This window comes from Musa acuminata, chromosome BXJ3-3 (assembly GCF_036884655.1).
Source record: "Musa acuminata AAA Group cultivar baxijiao chromosome BXJ3-3, Cavendish_Baxijiao_AAA, whole genome shotgun sequence".
Lineage (NCBI taxonomy): Eukaryota > Viridiplantae > Streptophyta > Magnoliopsida > Zingiberales > Musaceae > Musa > Musa acuminata.
In genome coordinates, this window is record NC_088351.1 from 31,854,553 (window position 1) to 31,873,659 (window position 19,107).

Genomic DNA, 19,107 nt, shown 5'->3' on the forward strand with positions numbered 1-19,107 from the left:
ATGAATCGATCATATTAACAAAAATATATTTTTTAATATTATATTTAATTTTAAATTACATTTATAGCATCACGCACTCGTGCAACTTCTACTATAATTTTCTTGTTAAGAAGTGGACGAGCTGTGTGCTTATTATTATTAGTCTTCTGATGAGATGCGTTTCTTTTGATTGGGATAGATTTGGATTTAGATGTTGGAGAGCTGATTCATCAGCGTTATAGATCGAAGCTTAAATAATGGAAATGACAATGATATGTTAAAATTCTTCATTGTTTTGGATAAGATTCCTAAGAGAATGTCCGTCTCGGACAATTGGAATTGCTTGATAAAGACCGGACGTGGAGGAAGATTAACTTCTAATCAATGATGATGCCATCATTGATGATGAAATCCTTTCCCGAGCAAAACACATAAGCATTTGGTACGACATTAAATGAATGAATTTGTATTTTTTTTCCTGGATTTATTTGTTTCTGAATATGAAACATCGAATCAAACGAAGAATTAGAAAAGAAAGATACTTAGGAAGAACCATTATGACGCTAAGAAAATAATATTCATATGCGAGTCAAGAATCGAAAAAATACTAAAGAATGGTTTGATATGTATTGGTTAGATGTGTTTGTGTTCAATCTCATGTATGTTAATTTGATTAGTTTGACGAAGATTATACCTCGGAGTTAAAAATCTTTATATAGTGTTAACGTCATTTGACTCAAAAGAATCAATGGGTCAGAAAAATGATTGAGAGTTGACTTATGAATAAAAAGAGAAGATTGAATCATATATAAAATCTTATTAATGAGTCAAAAGAGTTGACTTTGAATAAAAGAGAAACACTAAATGAGTGAGACCTAATGGAACTACACATGAACATTAAAAAAAAATATATTAAGAAATTATTCATGTTTAAGAGAAGAAGATTGAAAAGATGATTATAAAATAATCCCATATTACATAAAATTTAAAGTGTTAAGATAACATATATTGGATTTCATCGATATAAGTCTAAGTTTCTGAATTGCGTTGATGGAAATCTCATGCATCTTAATCTAACAAATTTGACTCAGATTCATCATCAAAGGGAGATAATTAACTCGACAATGCACGGGATGGGGATTAACTCAACATGGGAATGGATGGAGTCAACTTAATTCGATCCCCAAATGGGACAACATCCGAGGATCTTTGGATTATCCAATGACCTACCTTTGAGCTCATAGTGTATGTCTGCCAGTGGAGCGGTGACGACTGAGAGTCGAACGAGAACGACAGATAGATCATATACATCGCAACATTGCCTTCACAACGTACGACAGTCCATGTACATCTTAGATTCTCCGAGGCTTAGCGAAATCAATGTTAAAGCTAATCGTCGATCCTAAGCTACGGAGTTGGTCTTTGAGGGAATGGAACTTCCAAGATGAGTTCCAAGGTAGATGAAAGCTTTGCATTGAAACAGCTTTTATTGGTTAATCTTTTACGTTATTCTTTGTATGAAAGTTGTCTCCTTTCCAACTACTAAATCAGATCGAATAATAAATGATAAGCTGAAGGCTTGCGTTAATTCTGCACATAAATCCGCGGTTTAAGACGGACGCTTATGACTGCTGCTGCTGCCTTACGTGATGTCAAGTCAATTCCATGGACTGATACAGCCTGATGTTTGTGTCCGTGCATGAGCAATCACAAGTACAGGCACCCTTTTCTTCTGTTCTCCAAATGAGTGAGAGAGAGAGAGAGAGAGAGGGGGGGGGGGGGGATGGTGTAAAGTGGAATGTCCTAACCAATCATTCTCCTGAGTTAGAAGGCCTAATTAGATTCTGATACACCGTACCTTGACATCAGAGGACTGCGGGTGTGGGGGGCATTCCGGGAATGAAAGTTGTGATTAGAATGGACTCCTGGTGGTGGCACAGTGAATGTACCTCTCAGAGGGATCACTGTTCTGGTGGCAGTGTGCGTGGGAAGGCATATGGAGGACGGCCTTATGGCCTACACCCGTTTTTTGCTTTGCCTTTTGGTGTGTCCTTTTCTCCCTTGTGCTCCCATCCCCATCTCACCCCCAATGAGCTTATTCCCTAAAATACCCTCCTATTTTTATTATCTTCTTTGAATATAAAAGAAAATATAATTTTGATTTGATACTTTTATTCCATGTTTATAGAGAAAAATAAAAAAATTTCAAGTTGCCTTTGATTATTCTCAACTCAATCATAAGTCATTTTGTATATCTTCTCATTTTTCTTTGGATCTTAAGAGTAATGGATGTATTTTTTTCACATATTTCTCACATCAAGACTTAGATATATATTTGGTGTTTATGGAATAGCTAATTCTCTTTTTACACAAAAATATTTCCTAATTTCACATTGATTAAATTATTGTTAATACTGCTTTCATGCAAATAATGATGCATTTGTTCTATGCATTCTTTTATTTATTTTTAATACTTAGATAGAGATTTGAGAATTTGAGTTTTGATGACTTCTAGGAATAAAAAACCTCCCTCCATTACTTACAAAATTAAAAAAAGTAAAAGCAACCTCCATAAATTATTTTTTAGTCAGAATTGAAATTTCTTTGAATTATGTAAAGAATATGCCTCGGAAGTGATCATACGATTCAAGAAAAATAAACCTTCTGAAATGATAAATTTGACTCAGGAGAAGGTGACAAGCATGCCCATTATTTTTTTTAATCTCAAGCCATACAAAATAAACTCTATTGATCAGATTCGATAAGGTGGATTTCATGTATTATAATTTATATAATTAATTGAATAAATTTTTAGGATATACATTTGATGAGAGAAAATGTCATTAATATCTGGGTCTGACGTGATTTACACTTATATATATATATATATATATATATATATATATATGATTATCTGAGGTACCTCGAAAATAAAAATCTCGAGCTCTCGAAGTATCATTTATGCATGAAGACCAAAGTCATGAGAAGTTTTTCAAAGTATTTTTTTCAACGCTTAAGTTAATAATTCAAAATCTCCGAGTAGAAACATAAGTAGTTGAAAAACAAAGATCTTATTTTTATTATATTAAAGATGAACTTTTATATTTGATCATTAATTGATAAAATATTTTCTTTTATAAGAAGATAATTTTTAACCGCCCGATTATGTATCAGATAATGATTAACTGATAATCTATTTTATTTTTATGATGCATGAAGTTTATAAATATAATAAGGAAAAAAATTGTCACAAATCCTCACTAGCGTAAATAACCCAATGGTAAGGGGGCAGTATCCGACATCACCTCTGCTCTTCGCATATATTGAACAGTGCCCTTTGACCGTCTATTCCGTCTCCCCCCTTCTCTCTCTCTCCTTTTCGCCACGCCTGGGGTCGTCTCTCTCGATCGATCAAAACGAAGAAGATTGCGCCTTTTGATCATCTGGGACTTCCTTCGGCGGCCCGGATCTTCTCATCTCCTGATCGTACGGCTGGGGGCGGGCTTGTCGGCCGCTCCTACGTGAGTAATTCTTCAAGAAACGGCGATAAGGGAACCGCCTTTTCTCCTCCGTGTCTGTTCCTTTTCCGTTTCTTGACGCGTTCGATCCGTGTTTGCTTTGTTATCTATACAATCGAGTTGCCGAGGAATAAAAAGGAAAGGACGGACGGAAGGTAGGGAGAAAACGAAGAGTACGATTCCTCTGCCAACCGTTGTATGCAGCCATTCCCTTCTTTCCTTTTCTTCTGCGAGTGTGGGTACTTTGTGCTCTTGGTTTTATTGTATGTGTCTTTGAGAATCTTCGTTTGTTAAAGCCTTATCCTGTTTGGTGGTCTCTTCTTTTTCTTGGTATTGTATCTCGAAAATCTTTTTAAAAAAAATGTTCTTTTTTTCTTTCTAATCATGAAAAGATTATGGTTTTCTTCGTGTTATTTCTTTATATTATTCCATCACACGATTCTCTTTCGCTGGAAACGGTGTTTCTTGAATCCTCAGTTTGATGTTTGGTTCTGTGGATCCTCGTCAAGGAGATTGATCACCGGTTTTGGCGTTTCCTTTCGACACGGATCGCATATATGCTACCAACTTTCGGTGTGATTAAGGCTTATGAATCCAAGAAATATTTTGGGCATATGTTCTCTGTTTTTCTTTTGGGAGGTGTCCACCATCTTCTGCTATTGGCGAAGGTTTTGCTTCTAGGGTTCATTTCTTCCGCTTTCTCTTCTAATGTTGGTGGTTGTATAAAACCCTCAGAGACATAGTCTGGAACGCAGATTTTGAACTTATTTATCATTTCTCAGTACTGTTCTCGTTTCTTGAGATCTGATGCTGCTCATTATAATTGTTCCACTTATCGTTTTTTATTTGTTTGGATATAGTGGTTCTGTTTGTCATAGTCGTTAGTTTTTAAAGAATTTTCTGCTTTCGTTTGTAATTTGAAGTCATCTGCATGTTAAATATCTGGCACCATTTGTTCAAGAAGATAATGTTCTTTTATTTCTTTTTGAGTCATGGAAGACATCATGGTTATATCGACTGGTAGTTTTATTCAACAGTTCATGCAACATAGGACTCTAATTATTTCGATATATAGCTAGCTGACGATTCTTGCTTCTTTCCAGGGAACTGTAGCTAACTGGATTGGTTTTTAAATTTGTCTCTGAGAAATGATTTCTGCTCTTTTTATGACTCTTTATTTGTGAGCTTTCTATCTCATGTACCGATTATTGTGTTCAGGGTGCTCCCTTGGATGGGGTTCATGGAGGCCAATGGCTTAGATAGAACAACAAGAAGGGACAACATAGCTCGAGAAGACAGTGATGCAGAATCACTAAATGGTTTTGGCGAATTTGATCCATGGACAGCTTGGGCCTATAAGCCACGCACAATTTCTTTACTACTCATTGGCGCATGTCTGTTAGTGTGAGTCCTGGTTGTTGCCAATTTGACAAAAGTTCTTTGGCATCAAATTTATTTAATATTAAATTATGGTTCATATGTTCATTTATTATATCTCAAATTTGTCCAACGTGTGATAACTTTTGGAAAATTTGCCCCACCTCCCTCTTTCAAGTTTGATTAAGGGGGACATTTGGTATACCATATGGTTATTTCCTCTTATACTTGGTTGGGCAATACTAGTGAAACAGTAAATTTAGATGTAAGCTATGCACAAAAGCTAGCTTGTGGATTTAATTGTAAACTTTAAATAGTTTACTTTTAGTAACCTACTCTGTCTGTTTTTTTCCTGCAACCATATGGTTGTGCTGAAAATATAAGAGAAGAAATGATTAGAAAAGAAAAGAATGGTCTGCCATATCCAGAAGGATGGTCACCATGGTTTTACATGCAACTATATAATAATATCTGTTCAGAGTCCTGTACTAACTCATAGGTCCAGAATGAAGAACCTTACATAAGAAGGAGAGTGAGAAACTATGAAGACTATTAGTGAAGCCTGATTTAGAACAGCAGAAAAACTCAATTAGCAAGTTGTACAACTATTTCCCATTTGCTAAGCTAATGTCAAGTGTCTATTTGTTGACTCAATTATCAGCGACTTGAGAAAGTACTAAGATAAATATATAAATCTGGCAGTTCTAAAACATATTTACTTGTTGAATGTTGATGTCTTATCATGGATCGGTTGGCGTGCGTACTAAACTATTTTGTCTTTACAGTTGGGCAAGCGGTGCACTTGATCCTGAAAGAACAGAATCTACTGATGTTGTTACCTCAGTAAAGAGGTATGCTCATTTCTTATCAAAAATATCATCCTTTGGAAAGTTTGATCCGATTTCTACCTCATATTCCAGCTATATGAGAATGCTAATTGCAGAGGATTGTTTTCTTTGAATTTAATTAAGTTTTAATTTGCTTCATCTATGTTAGACTCGTTTATGGCTGATGTTCTTTGGTTTCTTAAGGGGCGTGTGGGCAATGATTGCAGTTTACCTAGCCTATTCCTTGCTGCAAGCACCTTCAACGTGAGTTACAGAATTCCATTGCTGGAAAAGTTTCTAACCTTTTCTTTTTCTAGTACTCATTCTCATTGTGTTGGAGTGAAATATACTTCATGATAAGCATATTAGACACAAAAGTAATGGAGCTTGCCTGTACGTTTGCAATCAATGGAATGTAAGCTATTTGCAGTGATTCCACTCTGTTTACAAATCAGAAAAACAAAGATTTTTATCTGCTAGTTCACTGCCAATATTCAACTTTAAAATTGTATAATATGTGTATCATTACAATTGTTGCAAAATGGTTCAATAGCTCAGAGGATCAGGTGGTACTGCACGTGGATGAATTTTATGTGATTAACTGTATAAGTTTGATGAGAAAATGTATCTTTTAACACTCAAAAAAATATTTATTTTTATATTAAAGGTTTTTGTTACCTACATAGACTTAATTGCTAAAGCTGTTGTTAGCTATATAACATGAGATGACACTATTGATCTCGGACCTTGTTGATGGCATTTATGTTTGTCAGGGTCCTTATAAGGCCACACCCTGCCATTTGGCGCTTGGTTCATGGGATGGCCGTGGTGTACCTTGCTGCCCTCACCTTTTTGCTTTTTCAGGTTTGTCCTTGATCTCTTAATCTGATAAATTTTGAAGTGTATCACTGATTCATTTCTGATTCTTCTCCCTATTTTAATCTTTAGAAATACTTTTCTCTATTGATATGCTGTGGTATCTGGCGTTTATTGAAAATAGGATAATTTTTCGAGCCACATTGTTAAGTTTGAATTTCCATGATCTGAAAAATTCTTTCTTCTTCTTATTCTTCTTTTTGAATGTTTATTGTGACAGATTATAATAGGCATTTGACTTTCTTTTTTTAAGTAACCTACAATAATTACATTTTAGAAGATTCTCTTGCTTCTAGTTGATAGGCTTCATGCTTTCTGTATCATTTTGATCTGTTACTTCTAAATATAGTCTAGATTTCATTTTATAAGTTCATAGTGTTTGAATTTCAATTATTTTCATATGTAATACTACATCCGTTTATTTGATGTCTTTTGCATGCTCACCAGAATCGTGATGATGCTCGGCGGTTCATGAAATTTCTCCATCCTGATCTAGGAATTGGTAAGCATTTGACTTTAAGAGATTTTCAGTTTGTATCATACAATAGTTTATTTTGAATATATAAAACAAAACCTTTGTTATGTTTATACAGAACTACCTGAAAGGTCTTATGGAGCTGATTGCCGTATTTATGTACCTGAGAATCCTAAAAGCAGGTTTAACAATGTTTATGTACGATGTCTTCATTCACCAACCTAACTTCACTCCCATTCTGTATATCTGAGTGTTTTCGGACCAAAAAAAAAATACTGTTGGATTCGAAGTGTCTAACCATAAGTCTTTACTGATTCCAGGAGACATTATTTGATGAGTTTGTACTTGCTCATATTCTTGGATGGTGGGGGAAGGCAATAATGATACGTAACCAGCCTCTTTTATGGGTGTTGTCAATTGGCTTCGAATTGATGGAGGTTTGGTTTTGAATTGTTCATCTTTATCAATATAATTGTTAGTTTATTTGCTTTTAGTGCTCAGTGCTCTTTTGACATATCGATCACCTAACGTTGCAGCTAACTTTTCGCCACATGTTACCAAACTTTAATGAGTGCTGGTGGGACAGTATTGTTTTGGACATCTTAATCTGCAATTGGTTTGGTGAGTTTCCCTCTCTCCTTTATTTTATTTGCTTAATACAAATGATGCTTTTCAAGTTCTAAAATTTTAATTCTGTGGATGCTGGTTATAGTCCAAGAAAGACAATACAACAGTGGATGTTTTCCAAATTGGGAAAATTGTGATGTTTTAGCATGTGCATTGATTTCATACATAGATGTGTGAATTCAGTTCGTACCATACTTTAACAGAATTAGCTCAGTGGTGGTTCTGATGATTTGGTGAAACACAATATCTGCACAATTTCTGACAATTGCTAGTTGAATGCAGTGCTTGGTGAAGAATCTGTCTATTAGCATAATAGCATTTTGTTCATAAGAAATATATATGTTTAGTGATTGTGCCAACCATGATTGTTAGCTTTCGTTGGAGGAAGCCTTTCATAAGTTGATGTCAGATTTTAAAAAATGAATCTAGTGATAGATAAACTGTATCATGTGGGATATGCATACAGCTTGGTGAAGTAGAGATGGAAAGACATCCGGCACAATCGAGTTACTGACTAGAAACATTAATTTTTGTGTCATTTTTATCATGTCTCTCATGTGTACATTTACTTGATGGTCTATTTTGAGATATCTTGTTGAAATACCATAATCGTGTAGCCAATTTGTGGAACAAGATTTATTATGATAAACATGTAGCCAATCTGTAGAATAAGATTTATCACAATTATTAGCATTTGATTAGCTTCTTGTGATGTGCTTAAGTGAGAGTCCGTAAATCTTTTGTTTCTCTTCACTGTTATATCTTTTAAAATTCTTCGTTTTTGAATATATTACATGTAGTCAAGCAAAAACTAAAAAAGGCCTGCCTGGCACAATGATGTCGTTTTGGTCTATGATTCAGGTATCTGGGCAGGTATGCGTACTGTTAGGTACTTCGATGGAAAAACTTATGAATGGGTTGGCATAAGCCGCCAGCCAAATATCATTGGTAAGGTATGTTCTAGTACAATTGTTTTATAGCTTTCATGAAGATTTAAATTTTCATTCAGATTTGCAAGTTAGTTGGGCTTTTATTCCTTGGTTTTAGGAAATATAATTAGAATCTACCAATATGAGAATTATGAATTTAATGGTTGCGTTATAATGTTATAAAATTCAACTAGATAAGAATCTCTTTTCAGAAGTCAAATAAATAATTTTATAGTGTTTGCTGCGAATCTCTTGATACTTTGTTTTTATGTTAGCAGCACCCGCGCCCTCCATGTCACCTTGTGCAGAGTGAAAATAATATGCTGGTCAGAGAGGGTTACATGTGCCAGACATACCTTAAATGGTTCTTTATTTATTATTTGGGTCAGGGAACAATCTTTTCATTCTAAGTACCAAAAAAGTGTTTCTGCCATGGACTTACATATTTTCATGAACAAATTTTGGCTTTGTTCTCTCGAAGAATTAAGATAGTAGTCATGTCAGAGAAGCTTGCATGTTAATCGAGCATCCTCTAATTGATTCTTTGTATTATCTTATCAAGTTTGTGTGTTACGTCAGACTCATGTAGTGCCATGTAGCATTGAAGATTAGATGGTTAATTACGAAAGCATTAGTATTGCTGAGTTCTTGTCAGTTGGCATAGCACTATTATGGAGAAGATTAGACTTGATTTGACCCCCATGCAGACCAATTAATCCAAGGTTCCTTTGACGTTAGAGCATGGTATCTGGGAAGAATTTTAAAGCCCCATAATGCACATTTTTTAGATGGATTGATTGTAACAGCAGCTGCCCTATTTTGAAAAGGAATGAAGATGAAAACTAACTTCGACAAGAAGTTCTATGAACACTTGGATATTAAGATATAGAACTTGCCATAGGAGGCTTGGACAACTTGGCAATACTTCTCTTATCCATATAGAGAGAAGAGATGGGACAGTACTGCACCATGACTGTAGCATATGATTGTAGCACTGATATTATAGCAGTTACTAGCCAAATATCATTTTGTAATTGAGAATGAAGCCTAGATTAAGTTGAATTAGGATTATAATATTCGGTTATGGCACTATATTTAAAAATTGAAATGGTGTAAGATATTCCAATTTGAGCTTGGCAGAGGCCACTGTAGCTTGCATCAAACCTTTCTCCTTGAGTCATTTCATCTTTGCTGATCTCGATCTGACCTCTGGACCTAGCTTATCATCCCAAAGCTGAGCCGATTAGGTTTAATGGTTAAAGCTTGTGATTGAGCAAGACTACTTGCCTTGTGGTGTACTCATATCTTTTAGTGCATTTGTCTTAGTTGTTTCATTCTGTGAAGCTAAATGTTCTGCTTTATCAAAGATGAAATTCAAGTTGTCTGTACTCTGTATATCTTTATTGTCTTTTTAATTATTTTTGATTTATTTTTATATTACATGTGGCAAAAAACATTGGGCCAGTTTACACCCCCATGACTTCACATTTGGGGGGTATTCATATTTTTTTTTGGTGCGTCTTTTTAACTTCTAAGTTGCTTTATCTTGTGAAACTAATTGCTTTCTTATAGCAAATGTGAAATATGGGTTGTCTGTAGCATCTTGTGAAACTAATTGCTTTCTTATAGCAAATGTGAATATGAGTTGTCTGTAGTATTCTTTATAGCTTTACTGTCTTTTTAATTTTCTCGATTTACCTTTGTATTTGTGTTCTTGCCAAGGTGAAAAGAACATTGGGCCAGTTTACACCTGCACGGTGGGACAAAGACGAATGGCGTCCTCTGCTTGGGCCATGGAGATTCATCCAAGTGCTGTTCCTTTGTGTTGTTTTTATGACCGTGGAGCTCAACACCTTTTTTCTCAAGTTTTGTCTTTGGATTCCACCTAGAAACCCTTTGGTTATTTATAGATTGATCCTGTGGTGGCTAATTGCTATACCAACTATTCGTGAGTACAATACCTACTTGCAAGACAGGTACCTCCACATCTTCCCAATTAAAAGAATAATCTACAATTGAATTTTCAGAATTCCTAATCATATAAAGCTAATAGTTAGCATGTACCTCAAGTTCTTACTTCTTGGTTTATTAAAACATAACTACGTGATATATTTTTTTCTTTTTTTTTTGAACAATGATGGGAAAAAATCCATGCATCCGACTCCACATGTAGTTGGGGTATCATGATCTGTTGTAACTCCATTTTTCCAAAGATGCATGATGGCAAGTATTTGATGTAGCTAGAAGGAAGACTAACATGTCAATGGTTTCAGAAAACCGGTGAAGAAGGTCGGAGCATTCTGTTGGCTTTCATTAGCAATATGCATTGTGGAACTTCTAATCTGTGTCAAATTTGGCCATGGTGAGTGCGGTAGTGTATTGTTGTTCACCATTTATGCTTCAACGTTTGCTTCTCGAGTGTTCTCATCCTGCTAATGTTCAATTAGTAGTCTGACTGGTATTTTGTTGAGCCAGGTCTCTTTCCCAATCCAATGCCCGCATGGTTAATAACATTCTGGACAACAGTGGGCACAGCCTTGGTGATTTTTCTTCTTGCATGGTCTTGGCAGATTCATCGAACAGTGACGAAAAAGAGATTATGATCACCATTTCGGATTCTCTTCTATTAAATTATTTTTCCTCTGTAAATATTCCTTACATTTGTAAATGAACCTAATGCTTTAGACTGGAAATCGGTCTGACTATTAGAGGATATTTCTTTATTTTTTTCCCCCTCTTATTTACTAGGGCAAATTATGTGTTCGGTGCAAATTCCTCCTCTGATATCAGTATCTCGTTTTTCTTTTTACTCCTTGACCTTTATCTATTCGATTTAACAATGAAAATTGTCATATTTACAAAAATGATACTGGGTCATTTATCTGCGATATATCATCAACTCATCCTGTCTTGTTTACGACCTCTAATTGTATTGTTTCTAGCATGGGTGAGGCTACATGGATGTTTGGTCAATGTTAGCTTTTGCTGATTCAGGTTGGCTTAGTCATTATTTCTCATGGCATTTGCTGGTTTGTTCATCAAAATCAATGAATATTTGGTGCAGTCTATATTCATAAAGGAATTGTCATCATGCTCGTGTTTACTATCCTATTGTAAGGATGGCTACTATATACAGTGTAAAACCTGTCTTCCTAGTGTCGCCAAATTAAAAAGCCAGAAAGAACGGGAATCGTAAATGAATGTCTTCTTCTTACACCATGCAGCATTAATGCGATCCCTCGGCCATGCTATTGATGGAGAAGTTGACGAGCTTTGAGCAGTAGAGGTCGGAACCTGTCGACGTCGAGCTTCACGTTTTGTTTGTCCAGGTACACCTCCCCCATCTTGATCCATCCCAGCCTGTGAATGGACTTGGGGTCCCTGAACACGGCGTGGTCCCTCGGGTACAGCTCTGTCAGACTGCTCTCCTCCTCGCTCACACTGTATTCCAGGTAGTGCAAGCCTGCGTCCTGGGAAGGGTATCCAAAGCATGCCCTGGAGATGTCTTCCAGCTTGCCGAAAGGAACTATCTGAATCACCACTGCGTTGGTCGGCAGGAACACGAAGTTGGTGAGCCCGGCGCCGTGCACCCCCATCATCACGTCGCAGGAGTTCACCACCCTGGCGATGTCAGCGACGTTACTCCCCATCTTGGCCTCTGTCACCACCACCTCCAACTCCAACTCCTCGGCCGTCCTTACGATCTCCCCCAAGTTGGTGAACCTTCGACTGCCCTGCCTCGAGATGAGTAGCAGCCTCGGCTTCTTGGCCCCGGTTCCTCCCGGTCTGATCGGGGAATCCCTCTCGAGCGAGTAGGCGACCCTCATGAGCTTCGTGAAGTCGACCATGGAGTACCCGTTCGGAGCTCTCGTGGGGTCGATGGACAGGGCTTTGTGGCTATGGAGACCGACCACCACACGTCGGTAGCAGTGGACTCGGTCGTCGTTGTTGAAGAAGATGATCTCGTGCCGCGACAGACTTCGAAGAATCTGCTCGTACTTGGAGATCCACCACAGGTTAGTGGTCTCTATGACAAATTGAACCTCTCCGTCGAACCGTCGCGAGGTTATGAACAGTGGAATGAGTACGTCGGTGAAGTCGTGGTAGTAGTTTCCGGTGTATCCTCCGAGCGCGAACACGATGGCCGGGTCGCTGTGGTTCGTGCTGCAGGCGGGGATGCCCCCGAGGCCATTCGACACTCTTACCGAAACCTCGTGGACGTGCGCCATGGCGGCCTTGTCGAACTTGCGAGCGTAAGGCTTGATCCGCCACGACTTCGTTCTTCCTGATTTGCGAGGTCGGCCATCGGTGACAAGAACTACAGAGGCAGACTTCCCGTGGATTCGAACATCGCCTTCCATGTCGCAGACATCAGTTCTCGGATTGGAGAGATCGCAAGCCGCCTTCGTCAGGGACTTCGTGGACTTACTGATTCTTGGTCCATCTTCACAACAATCAAAAATCTAAATAAGTTGTCACGAAGAATAGCTGAATTGACTTGCTGGTTGAAACAGATGAGCTTTCGATCGACATAAATGATCATTCGTACCTGGTTGTTTGGATTCATTGACCTCTTCCTTCTGGTTTTTGCTTGGTTGACTGGCCTTCGTCTTCTTATCGCCTTCTGCAAAGAAGAAGATAAATCTGTGAATGAGGTGCAGCAGGAAACGAAGAGAACTCGCACACCCGACATAAATGATCACACTTGCCTGGTTGTTTGGATTCCATGATCTCTTCCTTCTGGTTTTTGCTTGGTTGTCTGGCCTCCGTCTTCTTATCGCCTTCTGCAAGATAAAAGATTAATCTGTGGCTGAGGTACAGCAGGAAACGAAGCGAACTCGCATACTCGTCATGAACTCTGAAGTCGTCGTTTTCCCATCAGATTGAGGTTTCCAACCTCGCCCCTTCTCCAAAGAGAGACGTCTCAACTTATCATTTCTCTGTTCTGTTTCTTAGATCGAGTCTCACCTGACTCCAGATTACTGCCCTTGGTCTGTCCACCGGAAAGAGCGTCGTCTCTTGTCGATGATGAAGTCTGATTCGTTCTGGTAGCGCCATCGCTGCTTGGGTTGCTTCCCTCTGCACCACGTCCTCGACCTGCATCTTCTCTAACTTAGCAACACAACACGTCTAATCCAAAACTCCCAAATATCAGAAGCTCTCTGCAAGTTTAGGGACTCTCCTACCTGATCTCTGTGAATAGTTGCTGCTCTCTGCCACCGGAGACGCATTAACCACGTAAGGCAGATTAGATAGCTGCTGTTTGGCTGCAGAACAATAAGAATCAACAAGACTTCTACACGATCTTTCATATTGTTGCAGTTCATCGATCTACTGTTTCTTGGATTTCATAGCTTCAGAACTTACCTGTAGACACCGTCATGGAAATGAAGCAGGCGACTACGCCAACGCAGAATCCTACGAGCAAAGCCAATCCAAGCTTCCGCGCCTCCATCCGCTTCAAGCTCTTTATCAGGATCATCTCATACCCCATCTTCTGTGTCACCCTCTGTTCTATGGCTTCCACCTTTGATCTAAAGCCGATTTGCTCTGAAACCTTTGACCGAGTCTTATCGGAGGAAATAGCCATTCTCGTGGAAGGTCATGTTCTTATTCACTGGGATCCGGGCATTGTAGATCATGGTAAATCTTTATGTTACCAGGGGATTTCCAATCCAGCCATGGGCTAAGCAGGTGAAATGGATTAAAGGTAGAATAAATAAGCAACAAGCATGAAAGCAACCTTGATTGAGATGCCATGATTTGGAATGAAAATGGTACTTTATTCCCACACGGTAGCAGTTCAACAGGGGAACCATATTTTCCACCCGCAAATGTCGAAGATGAGAACAACTCGCCAACGTACAATTTGGACTCCTTTAACAGCCGTAATGCAGCAAACTAACTATATTCGAGTGGAAAATTCCTCAGACCATGTCCGAAATCCATTGTCGACCACTTCCTGCAACTCATTCCAAGTGCTGTTCTACCTCTTCCCTCCGATGCTGCTTGTCGTTTTCGTAGTTCTTGTTTGCAGCATCGAGAGAATACTTCTATTCTTTCGAGTAGGTTGCGTGATTTTAATACCTCGAAGAAGAGGAGTAATAGCCAGAATGGAGCCTCTCCACCTGTCTTTTCTTCTGTACAGCTAATAATTAAGACAATGTCTCCAAATTGCTCTTCGGGCCACCGACGGAATGTCCCTATCAAGGTGAAAGAAGCTTAACCAGTAACATTAATAGCATATATACATACATGTCCCAATTAGAAGTCCTTTGGTTCACATGCCTAGTGTGCCCACCAAACTTCGACAGTGGGTTCTTTGATATGGCTCCAGAGAAGGAAACAAAGCCAGTCCAGCATATGCTAAAGCCAACGACGACGTGTCACATATCACACGGACGTCCTACCGACTGAGCTCACCAGTTTTATATTGACTAGGACTGGATTGTAAATAACATACAGCCCAAGTAACTTGTTAGCCCAACATCCGAAGCCCAAGTCGTCGACTTGGGCTGGCTCACTAATAACGCAAACAATGACACACAGTGCTCCGGTAAACCCGGATCCGAAACACTCCGGAGGTGATCGTTGACGTCCTCATCTACCCCTCACGTTTCCTTTTATGCGGTTGAAAGATCCGCCGTCCTCTCTTCTGCGCCCGAACCCGCCGCGCGCTCTTTCCAAATTGTTCGGCACACGACACTCTCCGCGTAACGTCCCCCGCTATAGTGAAGGCCGTCATCACCTTGCGCGCACTTATAAACCAGAGAGGAGCCGCCGGTAAACGCGAACGAATCGTCTTCGATCGATCGCGAGCGCTAGCATTTCGAAACCCTAAGCCCTTTCGATCCGGCCATGGCCACCCGCCGGGCCCTCGCCTCCCTCCTCCGATCCTCCGCTCAACGTTCCCACGCGATCAGGCTCCCTGCTCCCCGCCACCTTCGCCCGTCGATCGCATCCCGCACCTCCCCCACCGGGTTTCTCCTCTCCCGCACCGTCGAGTACGCCACAACCTCAGCGGCAACTGGGGCCCCGACGACCCAGCGGTCTCCCTCCTCTAAGGGCCTCACGGGCAAGATCACCGACGAGTTCACCGGTGCCGGCTCGATCGGACAGGTATGCCAGGTGATCGGAGCCGTCGTGGACGTCCGCTTCGATCAGGGTCTACCGCCGATCTTGACGGCGCTGGAGGTCTTGGACTACCCGATCCGGTTGGTTTTGGAGGTGGCGCAGCATCTGGGGGAGAACATGGTGCGGACGATCGCCATGGATGGGACCGAGGGGCTCGTTCGTGGGCAGAAAGTTGCGAATACCGGCTCTCCCATCACTGTAAGATTTTCCTCTCTGTGTTTTCTTGGCGGAGTTAGTATGGCGGACTATATAGTTTCTTCGTTGCCGATTGATGCTAGCTTCGCTGATACCTCGATCTTGATCTGACGCGTACATAGGACCATTGTAGATCATACTCTGTTTTATGCAACGAAATTGCTTTTCTGGATCTTTGCTAACAATTGAACCTTTCGATTTCAATCATACTCTGTTATATGCAAAGGGGTTGCTCTTCTGGATCTTTGCTAACAATTGAACCTTTCGATTTCATTAATAATGGTTATATGTTAATTTCTGTCTGATCTTTGAGAATTACCACTGTTGTCGTTCCTGGGTGTATATCTTTCTAAATTACTTAATGACTGTTCCTACATTCAGGTTCCTGTTGGCAGGGCCACCCTCGGAAGAATCATTAATGTCGTTGGAGAGCCTATAGATGAGAATGGTGACATAAGTAAGTTTTCTTGGTCCATTTGTAAGTATACCATTAGGATAACTACTACGATGACTTATTTTGGGATCATTAGGCACTTCTAAGCTGTTTCTGTTGTGGATATGATTTCTTTCCATGTAAACAGAGACTAGCCACCACCTTCCTATCCATCGTGAGGCCCCTGCTTTTGTTGAGCAGGCTACAGAACAACAAATTCTTGTCACAGGAATCAAGGTAAACTGATACAGGCATGTCTGCTTGTTTACTTAGATGTCCCTCCTCGTAATAGTTTTAAGCATCGTGTATATGAATCGATCATATCTGTTTTGCTTTCGTTGTTAAGGAGAAGTGATTAGTTGGATATGCCTGCTGCTTATAAGCTTCAATCTCTCTTACAGGTTGTGGACCTTCTCGCTCCTTACCAGAGAGGTGGTAAAATTGGGCTCTTTGGTGGTGCCGGGGTAGGGAAGACAGTGCTCATTATGGAACTCATTAACAATGTCGCTAAAGCCCATGGTTGGTTATACATCAACTTGCCTATTCGCCGCACTTGACATCTTGATAACTTGTCATTATAGGATTTGATCTTATGTAATTCTATGGTAGGTGGTTTCTCTGTCTTTGCTGGTGTTGGAGAGCGAACTCGTGAAGGCAATGACTTGTACAGGGAAATGATTGAGAGTGGTGTCATTAAACTTGGAGATAAGCAGGTTGCAGTGTACTGATTCTTATCTTCATGTAAAGGATCAATGGGTTATTGTTTGCGTCTTAGTGATTTTTGACATTGAATGGTCATATTTGGCAGAGTGAGAGCAAATGTGCTCTTGTCTACGGTCAGATGAATGAGCCTCCTGGTGCTCGTGCACGCGTCGGGCTTACTGGCTTGACCGTGGCTGAACACTTCCGAGATGCTGAAGGACAAGATGTGCTTCTTTTCATTGACAACATATTCCGTTTCACCCAAGTGAGCTTTCACGAATCTGAACTAGTCTTTTCTTTCCCTGTACGCATGACATGTAGCTATACTCGGCTGCTTATCCTCTTTTTTCTTCTTTCATATGTTAGGCAAACTCTGAAGTGTCAGCTCTACTTGGACGTATTCCTTCGGCTGTTGGTTATCAACCAACTTTGGCTACTGATCTGGGAGGACTTCAAGAACGTATCACGACAACAAAGAAGGGTTCAATTACCTCTGTCCAGGCAATTTATGTGCCTGCTGATGACTTGACTGATCCTGCACCTGCAACTACCTTTGCGCATCTTGATGCTACGACCGTGTTGTCACGACAGGTGCTATTATATAAGTTTCTTTTCTCTGGTTTATCTCCTTTACTACTTCGGACTAACATGGACATGTTTTTCTTACTAGATATCGGAGCTTGGAATATATCCTGCTGTCGATCCTCTTGATTCAACATCTAGAATGCTTTCTCCTCATGTGTTAGGTGAAGAGCACTACAACACTGCTCGTGGTGTTCAGAAGGTCCTGCAGAACTATAAAAATCTTCAGGATATTATTGCTATTTTGGGCATGGACGAACTCAGTGAAGATGATAAATTAACTGTTGCTCGTGCTCGAAAGATCCAGAGGTTCCTTAGCCAGCCTTTCCATGTTGCTGAAGTCTTCACGGGTGCACCTGGGAAGTATGTGGAATTGAAGGAGAGTGTTAGCAGCTTCCAGGTGAGAATAACAGTTCAAATGTGTAGCTAGTTTTGTTCTGACATATTATATAGGTCTGAAAGATATCAGTGCATTTGCAAAAAATCTTCTCGGGTGGAGCATCAATCATATTAGTTTAGTATAATGAACTTAATTTTCTGACAGTTCGATTATATTATTTTGACAAAATTCAAATAGAATTATATATTTTTATTCTGTCATTTTGTTTTTGAATAAGGTGATTGCTTCTTGTATATAGTATGATGATCTTAATGGTGAGAATAGTTAATTGGTACCACGTACTGCTGTATTGTCTTCTAAAACAATTTGTTTTCATTGAAGTCATGTGTATGATTGGTTTCAGTTAGAGGCTTCTTAACCATTATGTGTTGTTGCCAATTTCTATTAAATCTGCTGCTTGTACAATGCAGGGTGTTTTGGACGGCAAGTACGATGACCTTTCAGAGCAATCATTTTACATGGTTGGAGGGATTGAGGAAGTTATTGCCAAGGCTGAGAAGATTGCCAAGGATTCCGCTTCTTGAGGAAAACTGCAAATTTAAATAATCTGAAAAAGGTGCTTATGATGGTTCATGCGCCCAAAAACGTTTTTACTTTTAATTTTAATTTTTTAATTTTTTTTTGGCGGATGTTTAGGTCTTGAGAAAAAAGCCCAAGTTTCTGCTTTTTAACTAATAAAACCATCTGAACATTCTTTTTACCTTTTTATATTTGGAACAGTATTAAATATGAGAGGGTCATGCCATCATTTATCTGAAGTGAGAGATCTACAAATGTGGATTGATACTTTTTTGTCTATGTCCGTCAAGAAAAACAAATTCTCAATCATGTGTTTTGACAATTTTTTTTAAGATTGACTACTAGTGTGTTTTTTTTATATATATTCTTCCTTAATTTTAATATTTTTCTTTAACATAAAAGTCAATTGAATTTTTTATCCTCCAAGGAAGTTGAATTTATGAAATTTTAAAATATTTGTTGATTTTGATAGTTATTTCTTTCCATTTTATCACTTGTAGAAAATACTTGGTTAATTATCTTGTGAGTTGTGAT

At 39.2% G+C, this 19,107-nt stretch overlaps 3 protein-coding genes across 10 annotated transcripts; 2 read left to right on the top strand and 1 right to left on the bottom strand.

Moving 5' to 3' along the window:
- Positions 1-3,323: 3,323 nt before the first annotated feature.
- LOC135633349 (CDP-diacylglycerol--serine O-phosphatidyltransferase 1-like) lies at positions 3,324-13,174 on the top strand. Of its 8 annotated transcripts, none has more exons than XM_065142709.1 (13): positions 3,324-3,732; positions 4,716-4,901; positions 5,660-5,725; positions 5,906-5,965; positions 6,475-6,565; positions 7,025-7,079; positions 7,171-7,250; positions 7,373-7,489; positions 7,589-7,673; positions 8,541-8,632; positions 10,331-10,584; positions 10,882-10,970; positions 11,084-13,174. In XM_065142709.1, exons 2-13 carry the CDS (start codon positions 4,729-4,731, stop codon positions 11,209-11,211), a joined length of 1,290 nt encoding a protein of 429 aa, XP_064998781.1. In that variant the 5' UTR covers positions 3,324-3,732; positions 4,716-4,728; the 3' UTR covers positions 11,212-13,174. The 8 variants fall into 8 exon arrangements, with proteins under 8 accessions (XP_064998781.1, XP_064998780.1, XP_064998784.1 ...); XM_065142708.1 differs by having other exon boundaries at positions 3,324-3,693; XM_065142712.1 differs by having other exon boundaries at positions 3,324-3,670.
- Positions 11,653-14,213, bottom strand: LOC135633348 (beta-1,2-xylosyltransferase XYXT1-like). Its single transcript, XM_065142706.1, has 6 exons — positions 13,976-14,213; positions 13,795-13,875; positions 13,577-13,705; positions 13,318-13,392; positions 13,158-13,232; positions 11,653-13,052 (listed from the first exon to the last, which is right to left on the bottom strand). The coding sequence occupies exons 1-6, from the start codon at positions 14,196-14,198 to the stop codon at positions 11,857-11,859; spliced, it is 1,779 nt and encodes a 592-aa protein (XP_064998778.1). The 5' UTR covers positions 14,199-14,213; the 3' UTR covers positions 11,653-11,856.
- Positions 14,214-15,256: 1,043 nt separating this feature from the next.
- LOC135632627 (ATP synthase subunit beta, mitochondrial-like) lies at positions 15,257-19,016 on the top strand. The gene is made up of 9 exons (XM_065141257.1): positions 15,257-15,940; positions 16,319-16,394; positions 16,519-16,607; positions 16,772-16,889; positions 16,980-17,083; positions 17,179-17,337; positions 17,439-17,663; positions 17,743-18,054; positions 18,465-19,016. Exons 1-9 carry the CDS (start codon positions 15,467-15,469, stop codon positions 18,576-18,578), a joined length of 1,671 nt encoding a protein of 556 aa, XP_064997329.1. The 5' UTR covers positions 15,257-15,466; the 3' UTR covers positions 18,579-19,016.
- The last annotated feature ends 91 nt before the right edge of the window (positions 19,017-19,107 follow it).

Coding starts and splice junctions, on each gene's coding strand:
- LOC135633349 (XM_065142707.1), top strand. CDS start 4,086: ATGAATCCAAGAAATATTTTGGGCATATGTTCTCTGTTTTTCTTTTGG. Junction 4,902..5,659: donor ATTGGCGCATGTCTGTTAGT/GTGAGTCCTGGT, acceptor TTGTCTTTACAG/TTGGGCAAGCGGTGCACTTG. Junction 10,971..11,083: donor CTGTGTCAAATTTGGCCATG/GTGAGTGCGGTA, acceptor TTGTTGAGCCAG/GTCTCTTTCCCAATCCAATG.
- LOC135633348 (XM_065142706.1), bottom strand. CDS start 14,198: ATGGCTATTTCCTCCGATAAGACTCGGTCAAAGGTTTCAGAGCAAATC. Junction 13,706..13,794: donor CAACTATTCACAGAGATCAG/GTAGGAGAGTCC, acceptor GAGAAGATGCAG/GTCGAGGACGTGGTGCAGAG. Junction 13,393..13,576: donor GGGCAGTAATCTGGAGTCAG/GTGAGACTCGAT, acceptor TTTATCTTGCAG/AAGGCGATAAGAAGACGGAG.
- LOC135632627 (XM_065141257.1), top strand. CDS start 15,467: ATGGCCACCCGCCGGGCCCTCGCCTCCCTCCTCCGATCCTCCGCTCAA. Junction 16,395..16,518: donor AGATGAGAATGGTGACATAA/GTAAGTTTTCTT, acceptor CCATGTAAACAG/AGACTAGCCACCACCTTCCT. Junction 16,890..16,979: donor CAATGTCGCTAAAGCCCATG/GTTGGTTATACA, acceptor ATTCTATGGTAG/GTGGTTTCTCTGTCTTTGCT.